This window comes from Lissotriton helveticus, chromosome 3_1 (assembly GCF_964261635.1).
Source record: "Lissotriton helveticus chromosome 3_1, aLisHel1.1, whole genome shotgun sequence".
Taxonomy (NCBI): Eukaryota; Metazoa; Chordata; class Amphibia; order Caudata; family Salamandridae; genus Lissotriton; species Lissotriton helveticus.
Window position 1 is genome coordinate 306813935 of NC_136061.1, and position 16285 is coordinate 306830219.

At 41.2% G+C, this 16285-nt stretch overlaps 1 protein-coding gene across 6 annotated transcripts in view; it reads left to right on the forward strand.

Moving 5' to 3' along the window:
- TEX14 (testis expressed 14, intercellular bridge forming factor) overlaps nucleotides 1-16285 on the forward strand; it is a 2253432-nt gene that overhangs the window by 2167189 nt on the left and 69958 nt on the right. For 5 of the 6 annotated variants that reach the window (XM_078679858.1, XM_078679856.1, XM_078679857.1 and 2 more), the window contains one exon: nucleotides 14572-14667. The exons of the other annotated variant lie outside the window; for it this stretch is intronic. In XM_078679858.1, coding sequence (XP_078535984.1) covers nucleotides 14572-14667 — 96 coding nt within the window. The remainder of the gene's footprint in view (nucleotides 1-14571; nucleotides 14668-16285) is intronic. 6 annotated transcript variants of the gene reach the window in all.

Here is a 16285-nt window from a genome sequence, read left to right on the forward strand (position 1 = left end):
AGGATTGTTTTTGCAGGAACAAGAGGAGAGGCTATACTGGTTGGTTCTAAAGCATAGCCTTAGGGCCATATTTACTAGAGTTTTGTGTCAGGGTTGTGTCACTTTTGTGGTGCAGCCTGATGCAAAATCCTTTTTGCCATTTAATAAGCCACATAAAGCCTCTTTACATAGTTTAGTAAATAAAAAATAATGCACACCAATGCATAGCACTGCCTTCCTTTAATTTGTGTCGGAGATGCATTCCAACGGGTGGATCATGGGCAATCCCATGGATCTAGCCATGGACTTTGACACAATCCCAGATTTAATAAGGTGAGTAAACCTGGGATTGCACTAAGCAGTACTCTTCCCTGAAGATGGCATAACAAGGAGAAATATTCATTTTTCTCCTCATCACATCCTCTTTCTACGTGTGAGGCATTCTGCAACATGCATAGAAAGAGGAAATTGATTCTAGGGATTGTTTTTGTGCAGAAAGGCATCCCTTCATACACAAAAACAATCCTACCTGTAAAGCAGACTCCCTTGCAGCATGGTGTGAGGATTCCTCCATTGGCGCTAAGTGGCATACTGTGTGCTAGCTCTAGGCGACAGCAGAAATGTGCCATATCTTAGTGGATATACCACTTTTCTGCTGTCTCCCTTTCACGCAGCACAGCGTGGCAACTTTGCTTGTTGCCCTTTTCCTCAGGAAGGTCCTGCACTGGGCACGCATGTTGTCTGTCAGTCCTTACAGGCTTTTTGAGTTGACTAGGCCTGCTATCCTTGTTCAAATATCCTGTTGTGATGCGTTTTCTCAAAGGTTTGGTCCACATGTTTCTTTCCAATCCATTTTTTTAATGCCATAGTGGGATATCACTTACGTCTTTACGTACCTTATGAATCTCTTGACCCTGAAGATGATCTTTCTCATCAGTATCAATTCAGCTTGTCTCATGAATGACTTTCAAGCTCTATAAGCCCTGCCCCCCTACACCTCCTTCTTATTGGATACATTGGTGCTGAGGACTAGAGCGGCCTTTCTGTTGAACGTTGTGAGTCCCTTTGGCATCGGACAGTTTCCTGCACTTCCAACATTCTTTGCCGTACAACAACCCTTGAAAGAGGAGGAGAGACTCCTTTGCTTGGAACCCAACATGGCGCCCAGCTTTAACATTGATCGCTCCAAAGACTAGCGGGTGGGCAACCAGCTTTTTGTGAGTTCTCCAGGACAGAGTAGGGCAAGGCAGTGATAAAAAAAGAAGATAATCCTCTGCATTAAGATTTTCTACATGATGGCCAAGACGCAGCCTGCAGACTGGCCTGAAAGCCCATTCCACCAGGGCCAGGGCTGCTAACACTGCATTGGCACATGGCGTGCCTGTCCTGCCATCTGTGCACACATTCACAAAGCACCACTCACGCTCTGTTGTCCATACATTGCTGAGGCTGCCAGCCCCTTGTTGTCCAACCTCTGCAACACAATATTAGAGTGGAAGGCAATTAAACCACGAATTGTGCAAGGGACTGACTCAAAGCCCACTCGCTGCATTGTATTGCAGATAATAGGTATGAAGATGGACCAAGGTGTTATTTTGACTAGCAGAGAGAAACCAGTGAGGGAGAACCATTAGGAGAGAAGTGTGCTGGATGCCATGGAAAAGAAAGATATGAACTACATGTGTCCTGCATCGGCCTGGTTTCTGATGCGAAGCTCCTGATCTCAATGCACCTGGGATCAGTTTTTGCAACCTTGTGAGCATGTGATCCTGTTCCACAATGTGATGTGATGACCATTCTGACCCCCCTTCTGCACGTTGTGTTTACAAGTGGCACTTTACAGCATGAGTGTGAAGCTCACTGCAGGGATCCCTGCAACAGTGTACTGTGGGACAGGCCACATATACACCTCCACATGATGAATCAGAAATTAATTTTCCTTGCATCGAAAGCCTTGATTCTGTTGTTCTGGAGGGGTAATGGTGCAGACAGACACCACCATGTCGCTCATCTGTGTTACAGATGGGGAATCGGCGATTAGGCATGGACTGTTTCTGCTGGCCTCCCACATTGCAGGTTTTGAAAACACCAGAGCAGAGTGATGTGGCATTTTTACTCACTTCATGAGTGGGAATTTACCACAAATAGACTGGTTTATATACTAGTAGTAAGGCTGCTCCACTGCAATGGAGAGAGTGTCCTTACCAACAAGATTATGGTTGGTCCGCTCGCCCGACTTACATGTGGGTGGCCCTTAGTTTGGACACAGCAGAGACTACCCCGTCTCCGCCATGGCTAAACTTCTCTGACGTCCCAACGTAGTAAGAGCCGTCAAAGAATTGGCTACATGTCTGCACACCTAATTTAGATGGGAGACATATTGCCGTTTTCTACTGACTGTCACTGTCAGGCAAACACTGGTGATAAGGGGCAATAACAAACTAAAGATGCTCCCTCGCAATGGGAGGTAACTGCAGTGGCAAGGGGGTCATTTTTTTTATTTTCAAAAATATAATGGCGCTTCGGTATTTATTTTTTTTAATTCAAAAAAATGTTTTTGACGAATAGCTCTGTCATCTTGATGGAACTGTGCGTCAAACTTAAAACTTGGCGGTCAGTTCTTTAAATTTGGAACTTACCCTGTTGTCGTAATTTAGCAGCGATTAGATTAAGCATTAGCAGAAGACATCCTGTATTTAGAGACTATCTTGTCTTTCTATGGAATCCATTTTGTATTTGGCAGCCATTTTAGATGGCCATGTGCTCACCATGTACTCAGTCCTATCTTGCTGTTCTCTGCTCGGTATATTTAGCCTCTTCCTCCTACTTTGCACATGCTCAGTTGTGCTTGCAGCTGCTAATATTCTGTAACTGTCAGGATGTGCTTGCTAGCATTGGCAAAACTGTTAGCTCCTCCTACTTGTCGACTGTGCATTTTCTGTATGACCATCTATGTGTGTAACTCTTCTTATGTGCACTTGTACTGCCCTTTTTTAGCCCCTGTGAGGGTATATAAGAGATACTGTGGCCTTCAGTCCTCAGACCATCTCATACAGAGTGCTGCGGCTTCTGTGTGACATGGCCTCACTTGTTGTAATTTAATAAATATGTTTCTCTTGATTACAGATTCTGTGCCAATTTTTTCATGCTGCTTTAAAGGATCAGGTGTTAGTGCAAACCCCTGAGATGGGATTTTTGATTTCCATCATTTGGCGCGCCAACTTGGGGCTCATCAGAGCGGTGACTATCTGAAGGAGTGAACTTATCAGGAGTCAGACATTTACTGAGGAAGACAAGGCAGGATTCTACTAAAGGAGGTACCAATTCTGGGGGTTCTTAGTCTCTGTAGCCCAGTCTACTTCTGATTTTACAGATTTTTGATCCTCCACATGATGGCACCCCTGACTGAGAACATTTCTGGCGTGAATATTTTAAAAGAAAAGACTGTTAGGTCATTCAAAACTTGGCAGATAGAACCTGGACGCTCGTGCTTGGTAAGAACCATTGTATGGTAATTACTGTGAGCTTATGGTAGCCAGTGACTCGCAAGGCAGTTTTAGGATACGCTTGCTGTGGCTTATGGATATGGATATGTATGGATGATCGATCATATTTATGATATGGATTATGTGATATATGCGTTGCAACACATGTAGGCAGGTAATGTGGAGATGTTTCTCCATTTATGGTTATGAGCGGCGCAATGATTAAGTGCCATTTTAGATTATGATAATGCATATTTTGCATTATATTTGTTTGCATGCCTGTTCCAAACTCACATGTAAAATGTGTAGTTTTATGAGAGGTACCATAGTGAGATATGAATTGAATTAGCCGGCTTCCCCTAGAGGGAAAACTTAAAATAGGTTTTAGGTATGAAAACATATTTCTTCCTTGGTGAAATTTTTCCCCAGAGAATTTAAATATGCCCATAATACACATGAGGATCCTTTGTTCTGTCGAATTTTATGTATGAAGATATGCAGAGCGGTTTTTGGTGTTCTGCCAGCCTGAATTAGTGAATTGAAAGTATTTCTACTTCAGTTTTTAGAATACTGTTGAGAATAGGGTTTCTCCTTGTAAATATGACTTACAACTGGAATTTACATAGGTGGTTTGGATGCAGTCTGCGGGCTGTCTTTTGTTTCTGGCTTTAGTGTTGACCCATGGTTTAAAAGGTGTGTTTAAATGTCTAGCTGGTTTGTGGTTTTTTTCCATTCATGTAACTTTTGCTTGTACATTGCGTCGTCGCTATTTACGAAACATGGCTAAAGCGCGCTGTATTGTGTGTCTTTTCTGTTTTACCCCTTTCTGTTTATGTCTGAACTGAGCTCATATGTATTTTTGTGGTTATTTTTGATGTTTTCAGTCTGTTAAACATAATGTTAGATTAATTAATATTGGATAAAAATTCGATAGAAATTCAGGAATGACCTATGTGATGTGCTAAACATAACTATATGTTTCTCCTTAAAGTTATAGGGTAAGGAATAGCGCACATGTACAATTGTTAAATGTTTAAGGGATAAACTTAAAATTCTTATTCACTAGGAATATTAAAGGCCTATAGCAGAAAAATGAAATTGTGTGTTTTTGTAGACAACACACTCATAGCGTGTTTACTTAATGTACATTGCATTAAGATGCTTACAGGCAAAACAGTTTAGCTGGAGTGAGTTTTTCAGAACTTAAAATATGTATTCTTAAACACGCATTTCAAAGCTTGGAATGTCTGTTTTTAGTAAGGCTGCCTCCAGGAAATTTAACACTGGGTAGGGCCTGCCGTCAAGGGCACAGCTGTTATTTTCGCAGGCCTCGTTTATTTAGCCAGGACTTCTTCCTTAGTTAAACGTGCAACTTTGCATCTCAGAGTGTTATTTTGGAAGCAAGGTTTACAAAAATAAGGTTAATTATTTGTATCACAGACAGACATTTCAATTTCGGTTTTCCTTCTCTTTTAGCATTTTTCTCGTCAGCACATGTCTGGCTCTGTTGCTAAAATCATTGTCCTTTTCAAACAAAAGTGGCGCGAAGTTGTCGTATATTTAAAATTGAGCTTATGTACTTAGGCTTTTGAATAGTTGCTCTAAAAACATAAGCAAGGGGCAGATTTATGATAGGGATGCAGCTTGGTTTTAAATATAGGATTATTACAAAAACGAAATATGGAGAGTAATTTTGAATTATGACATAAAAAAAATATTTTGAAAAAAAAATAAGGGCTTTTTAAAATCGTTTTTTGATATTCATAAAGCTTAATACTCATACTGTGACCTCCTAGCATTATAATTTAATTTAAGTTGTGCAGTACTGCATAATGAGGACATTTATGTATGGGACCTTCACTTGGCGCAGGCGTAAGAAGTCATTTTTTTTAAAGATTTACATCAGATATGTCTAAGTCCGATTTCTGCAATCTCTAAAGAACATGTTGAGGATGATTAATATGTAACACAATTATAGGTTATTTATTTTTAAGTACCTCAAATTTCAAAAACGATATTGAGTTAAATAGACCATTTTAAAAGGCTTTCTTGCCATTTAAACTAGTTTTATAATGCCTTAGGCTTCAGTGAATGCATACATTCAAGTATAATACAAATGTGCACGTTTGCTTTTCCATAGCTTAGTGAGTTAATGTGCCCAGCGCAGAGGCTTATGTTTAATATCAGGGTTGAAAGTTTTGACTTCAGCGGGCCTACTGAGCCATTCATTCATTTAAGGTTGATAAAATGTGTAACATTGCATGGCACAGTGACACACATTTATTCTGAAGCTGGTATGGTGTGTTATGTTCCATAAATTATTCACAGGCTCTGAGAATAAATAAATTGTAGTTCTCTAAAAGAAGTAATATATTTAAAATGTCTTTTTTTAAATAGGGTTGATTATTGCACAGACTTGCAGAGACTTATTGTCTTTGTCAGTTTCACAGGGAGGTTACAAGAAAGCTTGGTGCTCCAGCCAGATTTTGACCTTTAAGTCAGTGTGGTGGGGGCTTAGGAGTATGTGACAACAAATGGTGAAATGATTGCTTGGAAAAGCGTCACGCAAAGGAGCCATTCACATCGACATTTGAAGAGTGCATTCCTGACACGGCTTTTTATAAACAGCAGGGCCTAACCTGGGGGGTTGGTGTAAGGGACACGCAGAGGCTGTGAAAGAGTTTTTGCTTAAGATATTTTGTACATTTACAAAAGCTGGGTGGTTCCACTTGAGATTTTGCGTGTTATGTGAAGTATTGGCTGTATGATGAAACAAAGATGTGTTTTTATGACTTCTTTGAAATGAATTATCTGTGCATTTTCATGTTTTTTGCATTTCTTCCATGAATTTTCCCTGCTTTTCCTGTGTGTCTGACGTGACACAGTAAGTTATATTTGACAAGCTGATCTTCACTGACTGCTTGATCTGCTGTCAAAGGGGTGAGGATGGATTAAAAGAAGGTGTTATTTAGGTATAAGTCTGACAAAATTAAAATGGGCCCAAATGTTTTTTTTTTTTATGTTATTGGAGTGTTTATTGTGCAGAAAGTGCATGAAATGGTGTTGCATGCTATTGTGTTTTTCTGTGCTTAGGTATACAGCAAAGTATATCTGATGGCTTGGCATGACATGTCCTATATTATGTATGTTTGTGATCAATGTTGGTGCTTTTGTAAGTTTTGCTGTGTTGTGAAGGGATGACATGACTATGTATATCCTTTGAGCAACAGTGGTTAAAACTTGTTAAGTGGTAAAACTTGCTGATACTAAATTATGATATATGATATTGTTATATTGTGAGCAAGAACAGACAGCACTTCACCAAGTGCATGCCTATGTGGTTATAATATATACAGCAAAGTGTGCCACCTTTAGTCGTTACTGCTCTTTTCCCTTAAGGAAAAGGCAGCCTCACATTTATATTTCCTTGATTGGACCTAAGGAAGCAATTATAGATCTGTGACTCTTATGCAAGGTGACCTAATTTCTATATAGTATTAGTTAAATGATGTTCTGTCTTAAAAGGAAACCAGGTTTCATTTTCCCCGAGAAAGGAAGGAATGGGATCACTAGCTGAGATTACCGTAGATGGTGTAGTGGCCAGCGGTAGAGTTATAATATGTGTACTATTTTTGACTTTTTTGTATCACCCATGCTCTTGGCATTATGTCACAAACTTGACTATCACCCAAGTACTTTTTGTCCTTCCTATAGATTTTTCTTTTGCTGCTTCTCCCCTGATTGATGTCACATTGTGCCTAGTTTTTGGGGATTTTAGCTGTGTTCTAGTCCTATTTTCTTTTTCGTTTTTCTTTCACCATTTAGAGGTTTACATTTCCAGACTACAGTGATGTATCAGGTTCCTCTATAATATGTGTAATTCCCTTTTGTATGACCAAACTGGTTTTCAAAATTTCTTCAGGCCTACTCTGATGTTTTCTAGTCGGACTGTTAGGGTAGTGATAGATTATAGTAAGATCAGTTGTCCACCTCAATAGGAGATACTTTCACGAGTATTTAGTATGACAAATTCAAATGCCTATTCTAATTTGGTTTTTAGTTCTTTTTCCCTGCTGCTTTAATTTTTGGTGGGATCAGATGTGTCCTAATCATGGAAATACCAGGACTCTAGTTCTTGTCTGTTGTTTCTACATTGCTATTAGCTTTTGTATTGTATAGTCCACCTGACGCACAATTAGTCTACATGTCCCTGATAATCTGTATTATGTGATTTCTCTTTTTGAGGTGTTCTAGATAAGGAATTTAGGAACACCTAGACTTGATCATTGAGGAAAGTTTGTTTACCCCCTTAGACAATGCCACTATGTGTGAAAACATCCACTCAAACAGAATTTGTATGTAGTTGTCTACCTTTAGATGGATGAGGGTATGCTCTCACATGGAAACCCAATTGAAGAGGCTAGAGGTGCTGTTTTACCTACTACTTTTTGTCTTTGTACTCTATGACAATGACAGTATTTTGTTTTAGATCACTATAGTCCCATGGTGTATGGCCACTCCTTTGAAGATTGCAGGCCACCTGCTTGCAAATCCCCTGCAATGAATTGTTTTTTGTATACTTGCCAATATGTCCAGCCTGTGTTTTTCTTTACTCTCACATAGATAGATGGAAGTGGTTCTTGGGTGCCTTGCTAATATATGGGGCATCCCAAGACTAGGAAGTATTTTCTAACACTCTGTTGATAGACTGTTTCTGTGCCTTGTCTAAAGACAATTTGTTCTGTCCACCAATAGATATTTGCTGCTGTACAAACCACTACCAGAGGGGCCCGGACATCAGATTCAGCCTGGGGAGTCAGCGTCAGCACCAGTGCAGCTTGAAGCCAAAGTGAAGGTAACCAGCACAAGCATTGCTGGCAACTAGGACCTCAGTGAAGGTGGAAGCCCTGTGATTAAGTGTGTACCCCTGCCACTGTTTTGAGCGAAAGACGGGGTCACAAATCAGAAAGGAGAAATCGTGGATCATGCCCAGCTGAGAGTCACAGACCGACCAGAATGGCAAGGAGGTTTTGCTTGAGGTGACCCCTTCTGAAACAAGGGTTGCTTCAGAGATTCTAGAATCAGGCCTCTGATTTCTGGTCCTAAAGTGAATACAAGTTTGCACCTTTGTTTGTTGGTCAAGAGATACCTGGGTACACTGGATGCAAATGTGTAGCCCCAACGAATGAGCAGTGCGCCAGCAGAGCAATACAGGAGTTAGGGAAGGACTTGAGATTAGGGTTCAAGTGCTGTGTCTCTGGTGCCTGTTAGATTGAAGTGAAGAAAAGTGGTGCACTGTTTGAGACACTGGACAGGATCGCTAAGAGCATTTGCCTGTTGGGTGACTGCCCTATCCTGAAAGAAGAGACTTTTTTCCTTAAAACTGGACTGTGATTCTTGAGTTGCGAGTTGTGCAGCTCCACCGTGGAAACAACAAAGAGCCTGCCTGTGAGGCTCAAACGGACACAGGGAGAAGACTCCCCCTCTGGTTGGTTGTACAACGGCTTCAATTTCCCAAAGGACTTCTTATTTTTGTTAATAATGTATCCCTTTAGTTGTCCCATTTTTGAAGAGCAGCCCTTTGCAGCTCTTGGTCCTAATTCCTATGGCCCTGTGTGGTCCTCCTGGTCCCAGATATGCTTGATGTTCTAGCCCTCATAAAAGGAAAATGTAACAGTCAATTGGAAAATGTTTTTATTAGATATGAGCTGTTAGCTGTTCTGAAATTTAAAATGAATAGTCACTGAAATGCATAGGAGCCCTGAAAATGTCTACTAGATGATTTTAGGATTTGCTTTAGCTTAGGCCAAGAAAAATGATAATTCTGTTTATAATAGTGGCCATTGCTTTCTCCTACTGTCTGTATGTTTATTATGATCCAATGCCCGTTTTTCTTGGATTCCTGCTGATACCCTTAGTGAAATGTTTAGACTGGAAAATGCTCCCCTAGCAATAAATTAGGATATTGATAAATTGTGAAATTGAATGTACAAATATTTTCTATGTTCTTACTGGATCATGGGAATGTCTTCACCTAATGCTGAAAGGGTCGTCTGTCGTAATTTAGCAGCGATTAGATTAAGCATTAGCAGAAGACATCCTGTATTTAGAGACTATCTTGTCTTTCTATGGAATCCATTTTGTATTTGGCAGCCATTTTAGATGGCCATGTGCTCACCATGTACTCAGTCCTATCTTGCTGTTCTCTGCTCGGTATATTTAGCCTCTTCCTCCTACTTTGCACATGCTCAGTTGTGCTTGCAGCTGCTAATATTCTGTAACTGTCAGGATGTGCTTGCTAGCATTGGCAAAACTGTTAGCTCCTCCTACTTGTCGACTGTGCATTTTCTGTATGACCATCTATGTGTGTAACTCTTCTTATGTGCACTTGTACTGCCCTTTTTTAGCCCCTGTGAGGGTATATAAGAGATACTGTGGCCTTCAGTCCTCAGACCATCTCATACAGAGTGCTGCGGCTTCTGTGTGACATGGCCTCACTTGTTGTAATTTAATAAATATGTTTCTCTTGATTACAGATTCTGTGCCAATTTTTTCATGCTGCTTTAAAGGATCAGGTGTTAGTGCAAACCCCTGAGATGGGATTTTTGATTTCCATCACTGTTGCCCTAACGAATTAATTATCACTAAGCTTGGTTAGCGGGTATTAAAATATCGCCGCGCTCCGACGATTTTTACCGCTGAGATACCTTGATATTATCAAGGTTTATCTCAAAAGCGGTAAAAATCGTGGGAAATGCATGAATATCGCTGTAAAATCAGCAATATTCATGCATTATCGTGACAATGCTCTTAGCCATGTTATCCACCTTCCATTGGATAACATGGCTAAGAACTGCTCTGGGCAGGCGTTAGCTTTTGGAGATAATCGCGCTTAGCTTGATTGTTTCCAAAAGTTGGTAATAGGTGATAGCGATGTTAGCGACTGTTTCCAGTCGCTATCATCTTGGCACGCCCACTTTGCATGTCATTAGCGATAATTATCGCTGACATGCATAGTGAGCCCCTAAATGCCCGCTATCGCCTATTAGCTGTCGTTAACTGGTGTTAGCGACAGCTAGGTAATAGGGCGATTAAATTATCGCCGCTTTAGCGGGAAAAATTCCCGCTAAAGCGGCGATAAGGCCCTTGGTAATATGCCCCTAAATCCAGTCTGTCAAGTCATAAATCGAACCAAAAGTCTTAACTCCAATTTCATGGCCTTGTGACACCCTGCCAAAGCCAGGTGACTTCCTGTATATCTGTTCTTCCTGAAGCTGCAGTAACCTGGCCTTACCAGGTTTGTTTTTCTGACCTACTTCATTTACGTCACATGGTTCACATCATAAGGAGACACCGTCTATCCATAGAGGGAGCTCACTCATTCAGGGACCTTCTATCCACGGATGGAGGGAAAATGCTGCACTCTTCCCATCTATTACAAAAATATTTGCATGGTTCCTAAATAAAGGGGCCCTGATTAACTAAGCCTTCGCGTTGTCCTAACTTCATGAACCGTGATGCAAGGATAACAGAAAGGTTTCAGTAAGATTTACAAAGCCATGCATGGGACAATTTGCACCGCTTTGTGTGGCTTGGTTTAGAAATCTAACGCAATACAGTGGCTTGCGCTGCATTGAGTTACATTTCGAGCTGGTAGGTGTTCCAGGGTTGGAACATGGGTGTTCCTGTGCATCCACCCGTGATTTGATGCAATTTCAAATTTACAAGTTATGCAAACCTGGGATTGTGTCACATCAGTATACCTGTGAGAGGATGGTGTAACAAAGAGAATTCATTTTTGTTCTTCTAGTTATTTAAACTTTGGATTATTTTTATGCAGGAAGGTATGCATGACGCAAGAGACTGCCTGCACAGTGCTCCCTGGCTAGGAGGGAGAAGTGCCTCATATCTTAGTAGATTTGACACATTTCTGCTCTCTTTGTTTTCATGCAACACAGTGCAGCAACTTAGCTTGCTGCCATGCTTTGGGTGAAACATTAAAAAAATTGCCTCATTGGGTTCCTGCATTGTGGTCTCCCCACATACTGTACACAAACTGGCCACTGCCAGGAATTCCTTCACCAGTGCTAAGTGCAGAAGGAAATGTCAGAGGATCTGCCACTGGCCTTTCATTGCAGGGAATAAACTCACTCACTTTATTAATCATGATCTTTTGAAGCCACGGAAGGCCACTTTGCGTGGCCCTGAGTAGCTCTATAAATCTGGAGTAAAGTAATGCAGCGTAAATCACTTTGTTGATTTACTGTGAGCAAGGGAGGCATTCCAAAGGGCACTGCGAGGCTGCTCCACGCAACTCCCAGGATTTTTGATGCATTCCTAGATGTACCAGTATTGGTAAATCTGGGAATGTGACAAAATTATACTCCTTCCCAGGGACGATGAGAAATATCTTTATATCTCCTTGTTACTTCCTCTTTCTATATGTGCTACATTCTGCTTGTTTAAACTGGTTATTGTAATTTTTCCATCCATTGAATGATGCTTTAAGGGACTGAATCTTAGCTTTGGTGCTTCAAAACGTGACCTTGATTCCACCCATTACACTTATCCTTGAGTGGTACCGATGGCTGCTGTACACAGAGGCCAAGACATGCCTGGCGAGAAGCACACAGGATACTAACTTCTCCTGTGATACAGATAGCCAAGGTTCTCAAGCAAAGCATAGGGCTTTCACGGTGGCGCAACGCAAAATGATAGGCCCCCTTGTAGAATGTAATGAGGGGCCCATTATTCTCCCGTACCTCACAGATATTCTTTGACCTTGGCTTGAATCGAACCCCCTGAAGAGTTTGGCGGGCCCTAAAAGGGTGGGCACTCCTGCACCACATGGACGCGGACCTTGTATTAAGTCCCTGGGCTTTCAGAGGTGTTTGAACTACTGTAGCCCAAATTTATTTTTACTGAGTATGCTTTTGGTAGATTTTTGTTTGAAAAAAGCTTCCTTGATGTATTTTCTCCTATCAGATGTTTGCATGTAGCGAAAGGGTTATCTACAATTTCATTATTGTCTACCTCATTAGATGCCTAACAGTAAGTGTATATAATCACACATCTTCATCTTATGGTTATGAGTGGTTCCCTGTGAGTCTACAAGGAATAAAATCACCAAATACATTCAACAAAGGAACCTGCACTCCAGATCGGCAACTCACCTCAAAATCCCACCATATAAGAAAAAAACTATAGGTGGCACATCCTTCTCTGCTCAAGATCCCAAACTATGGAATTGATTACCTGCAAACATAAGATCCACGGATAACTATCTTATCTTCAGAAGTCTACTGAAGAGTTGGCTCTTCCCTACATAACCAACATACTAAAACACAAATGTACAGAATATCCCTTTGTATATACGCATTTATTTTGATTATATGTATGTATATATGTGTATTTCTTTGTAAACATTTGTATAATTATGTTTATAAATATATTGGTATTCTCTAGGTCTGCTTAACCGCATGCGGGCGGCGCGAATTCCCCGCCCATGCTGACTCCGCCTTGCGCGGGCGGAGTCATGACGGAACGGTTCCGTCATGAGCACAGCTCAACCGACGCTCATGACGGAAACGTTCCGTCATCAGCATCGAAGGGGTTAACAAATGTACATATTACTTATGGCTATATTATTCTATGCTTAACATGTTTAAAGGTCACTGCATAGTTTTCACAAAAGGTGTTTGATTAGATACTTATAGTTCTCCATTTATCTATCTATCACAATATGGAAATTCGATCTTAACCACTTGGGAGCTAGTAAACAAACCTCCCCAGTGCTGCGCTGTCCATTATCCGGTGCTGAACTGGACGTCCAGCGGTCGCACGCAGCACTGGGGAGGTAGTGCCCGTGACGACCGTTGGCCGACGGCAGCACTTAAGGGGTTAACTATTTATCTACAATTGCTTCACTATTGAATTATTGGAAAACAAACACACAAATAAATTAGCTCAAAGTACAGCAACACTTGAAAGTCTGAGGTTATTAAATACAACTGAAATCATGACACATTACCTTCCGTATACATGTATATCTTCTATGCACTTATGAATGTATATATTTATTAATTTTCTCCTACGGTTTTAAAAAGCCAAAACCACACAAATTTGCATCTCTCCAATGCTCTACCATATGTTTCACCCTTTACCTCTTTCAATATATCCTACACCTTCACTCTTGGACTCACCCCAAATGGATTCTACCACTAAATAACCCTTTCTAGACCTTTCCCTTTTCTATTCCTCCTTGCATCACTTTAAACCTCATTTTACTACTAAGATCTCCCAAACAACCCTTTCTAAATTCTTCCCTCATGTATCCCTCCTTAGACTCACCAAGACCTCATTTTACTACTAGGACCTCCCTAATCAATTTCTAGAGACTCTTCCCTCCTCCGTGTCTGCTTTACTCATCCCAAACATCCTACTACCACTATGATCTCCCAATAAACACTTTTTAGACTCTTCCCTCTTCTATCCCTCCATTGTCCTTTTCAATACAACTAACAGGCTCACATGCCCACCACTCAAATTAAGTCCCCTATACTAATTCACCACTAATCCTTTTTGGGTTAAGGAGTAGCATGCTATTCACTGAAAAGAGCTTTGATGCCATGCCTGGGGTATTAAGCTTTAGGTAAATACAATTACATCCTGTAGAGTTTATGTTATGGCTGTGGTCTGTAAATCTCTTTGTGGTCACATGGTTAACACAGACAACCACAGGAAGGGCATTTCCTGTTGTTCCAAGTTATTCTGTGGCTAAGTGAGCAGCCCCGGATCCATTTTGCTGGCATTATGCACTGGATCTTCCTTCTGGAGTTATGGTTATTTCACACCAATGTTGCAGAACGTTTCAATCTCACTTTCTAAAGCCCCAAAGTAAGCATTTGTGTTTTCAATGATAAGTCAAAAACAAAGTCAGAAGAAGAATCTTACTTTTTCTGGGGGGGAAACAAGAAGACAAAAGAAGAATATGACCGTTCAACAATTATTTTTTAAAAGAAGGTTAATAAATCTTTTTAGGACAAAACAGTAAGGAAAATTAAAATTAAAACTCTTGTCATGGATTGTTTTTTTATTCTTTTTGCAGAGCTCACTCAACACTTGATGATGTCTTAGAGCAAATATTGGAACCTGCTTCAAGAGGAGAACTGGTTGAGGAAGAGGTTTTGGAATGTTTTATGAGGTTGTAGTATTACACTGACATCAGTGATTTGAGATGTGATGCATTCTATTTTCATACCATTCTTTTTTTTGTATGTATGTATTAGTGATATACAAAGTTCCTTTCCTCCCTGCTGAGCTGCAAGAGGTAAAATATATTGAAAGGCAGTACATTTAAAATCAGAGTATCCTGCTGCATTGAAGGTAGATGCATTCTAGACCGAGCAGCAGCAAATGCGCATTCGCATGGCTGTCTGAGCCCAGCAAAACATTTCACAGCCTGGTGGACATGACCCCCTCAGCCCGGAAAAGTCTGATGTGAACCTCCACCAATGACGAGGCTGGGTGTCACTGATAAAACTAAAGCACCCAGGTCTGAGTCTAAGTCCTGAATTTCTTAGGACCTACCGTCCATCAGTGACGCTCGTCACAAAGTGGGGTGGGGCCACAACTCTCACTAATCTCATCCCACTCTGTGATGAGGTAAGGAAAGTCTTCCTCTCCCGGGCTGACCTCTCACAAGGTTTGCCTATAAGAGGAGGTGTCAGGATCTCCCTTTCATCCATTCCTTCATAACAGAGACGTATGTCCTACCACCCAAAATGCAGCCCGGTAAAAAAATTAGTTTTTGTAATGTTCGGTGCGTGTGTGTACGTACGTACCAATTTCTTGCAGCCTTTCCAAGAGCCGTGGATGTGAGATGGTGACAAAGGCTGCAGAGAGATCTAATAATATCAGTATAACTGGCTTTCCTGCAAACACCCCCAGTATCAATGAATCAGCCTCACCCAGGAGCGCCGTCTCTGTACTGTACCCTGGGCGAAAGCCTGATTGTGAGGGATCAAAGATATGGTTGAGTTCAAGATAGGATCCCAGCTGTTTGTTTATTAGGCCTTCGAGCTGTTTGCCCAGAAGAGGTAACAAGAATATTGGGCATTAGTTGCCGAGAGAGTTTTGGTCCAGCGTTGCTTTTTTTAAATATGGACTGTACGCATGCTGCCTTCTACTCTGTCGGAATAGTGCCTGTTTTTATTGAGCATTTAAAGATCTCTTGGATCATTGAGGTGCAGCAGGTAGCTAGAATGGATATTATTTTAGGAGATACACACAAAAGGGGGCAGAGAGGAGGTTTAAAGACCTGCATGGGCAAACTCCCCACTCATAATACCAATCACAAAAAAGAGCCTACGGGTCCGAAACGTCAGTCTGAAGGGCATGTGAAATGTGACAACCACGCTAGGGGAGGGAGTTCCATTTTAAGGACGATTCCCCTGACACACCAAATATGTCATGCTTCATCATAGGAGTACCTCCTCGTGTTGAGAGCCTAGTCTCAACGCAGGCTACAACCCCCTTGCTGCGAAGGAGGAGCACAGGGATGTTTTATGAAAGAGTGGGAACTCTAAAACCCTATGTGAGCTTGGTGTGTAGTGGAAGGGGTGCAGTGCTGGAGGGAATTGTGAGTTAAAACTGGCTACAAGGTTAGCTATGGCAAGCTTTATTCTGCTACCTCGGGCCAGGATTAAAACCAGAAAGCTAGTAATGCAACTGCCAACATTAGAGATAGTCACGTTAGACAATGATCAACATGTTTCGGCCTGGGGACCTATAAAAGTGGCTTGGCCTTCATCAGGATCAAG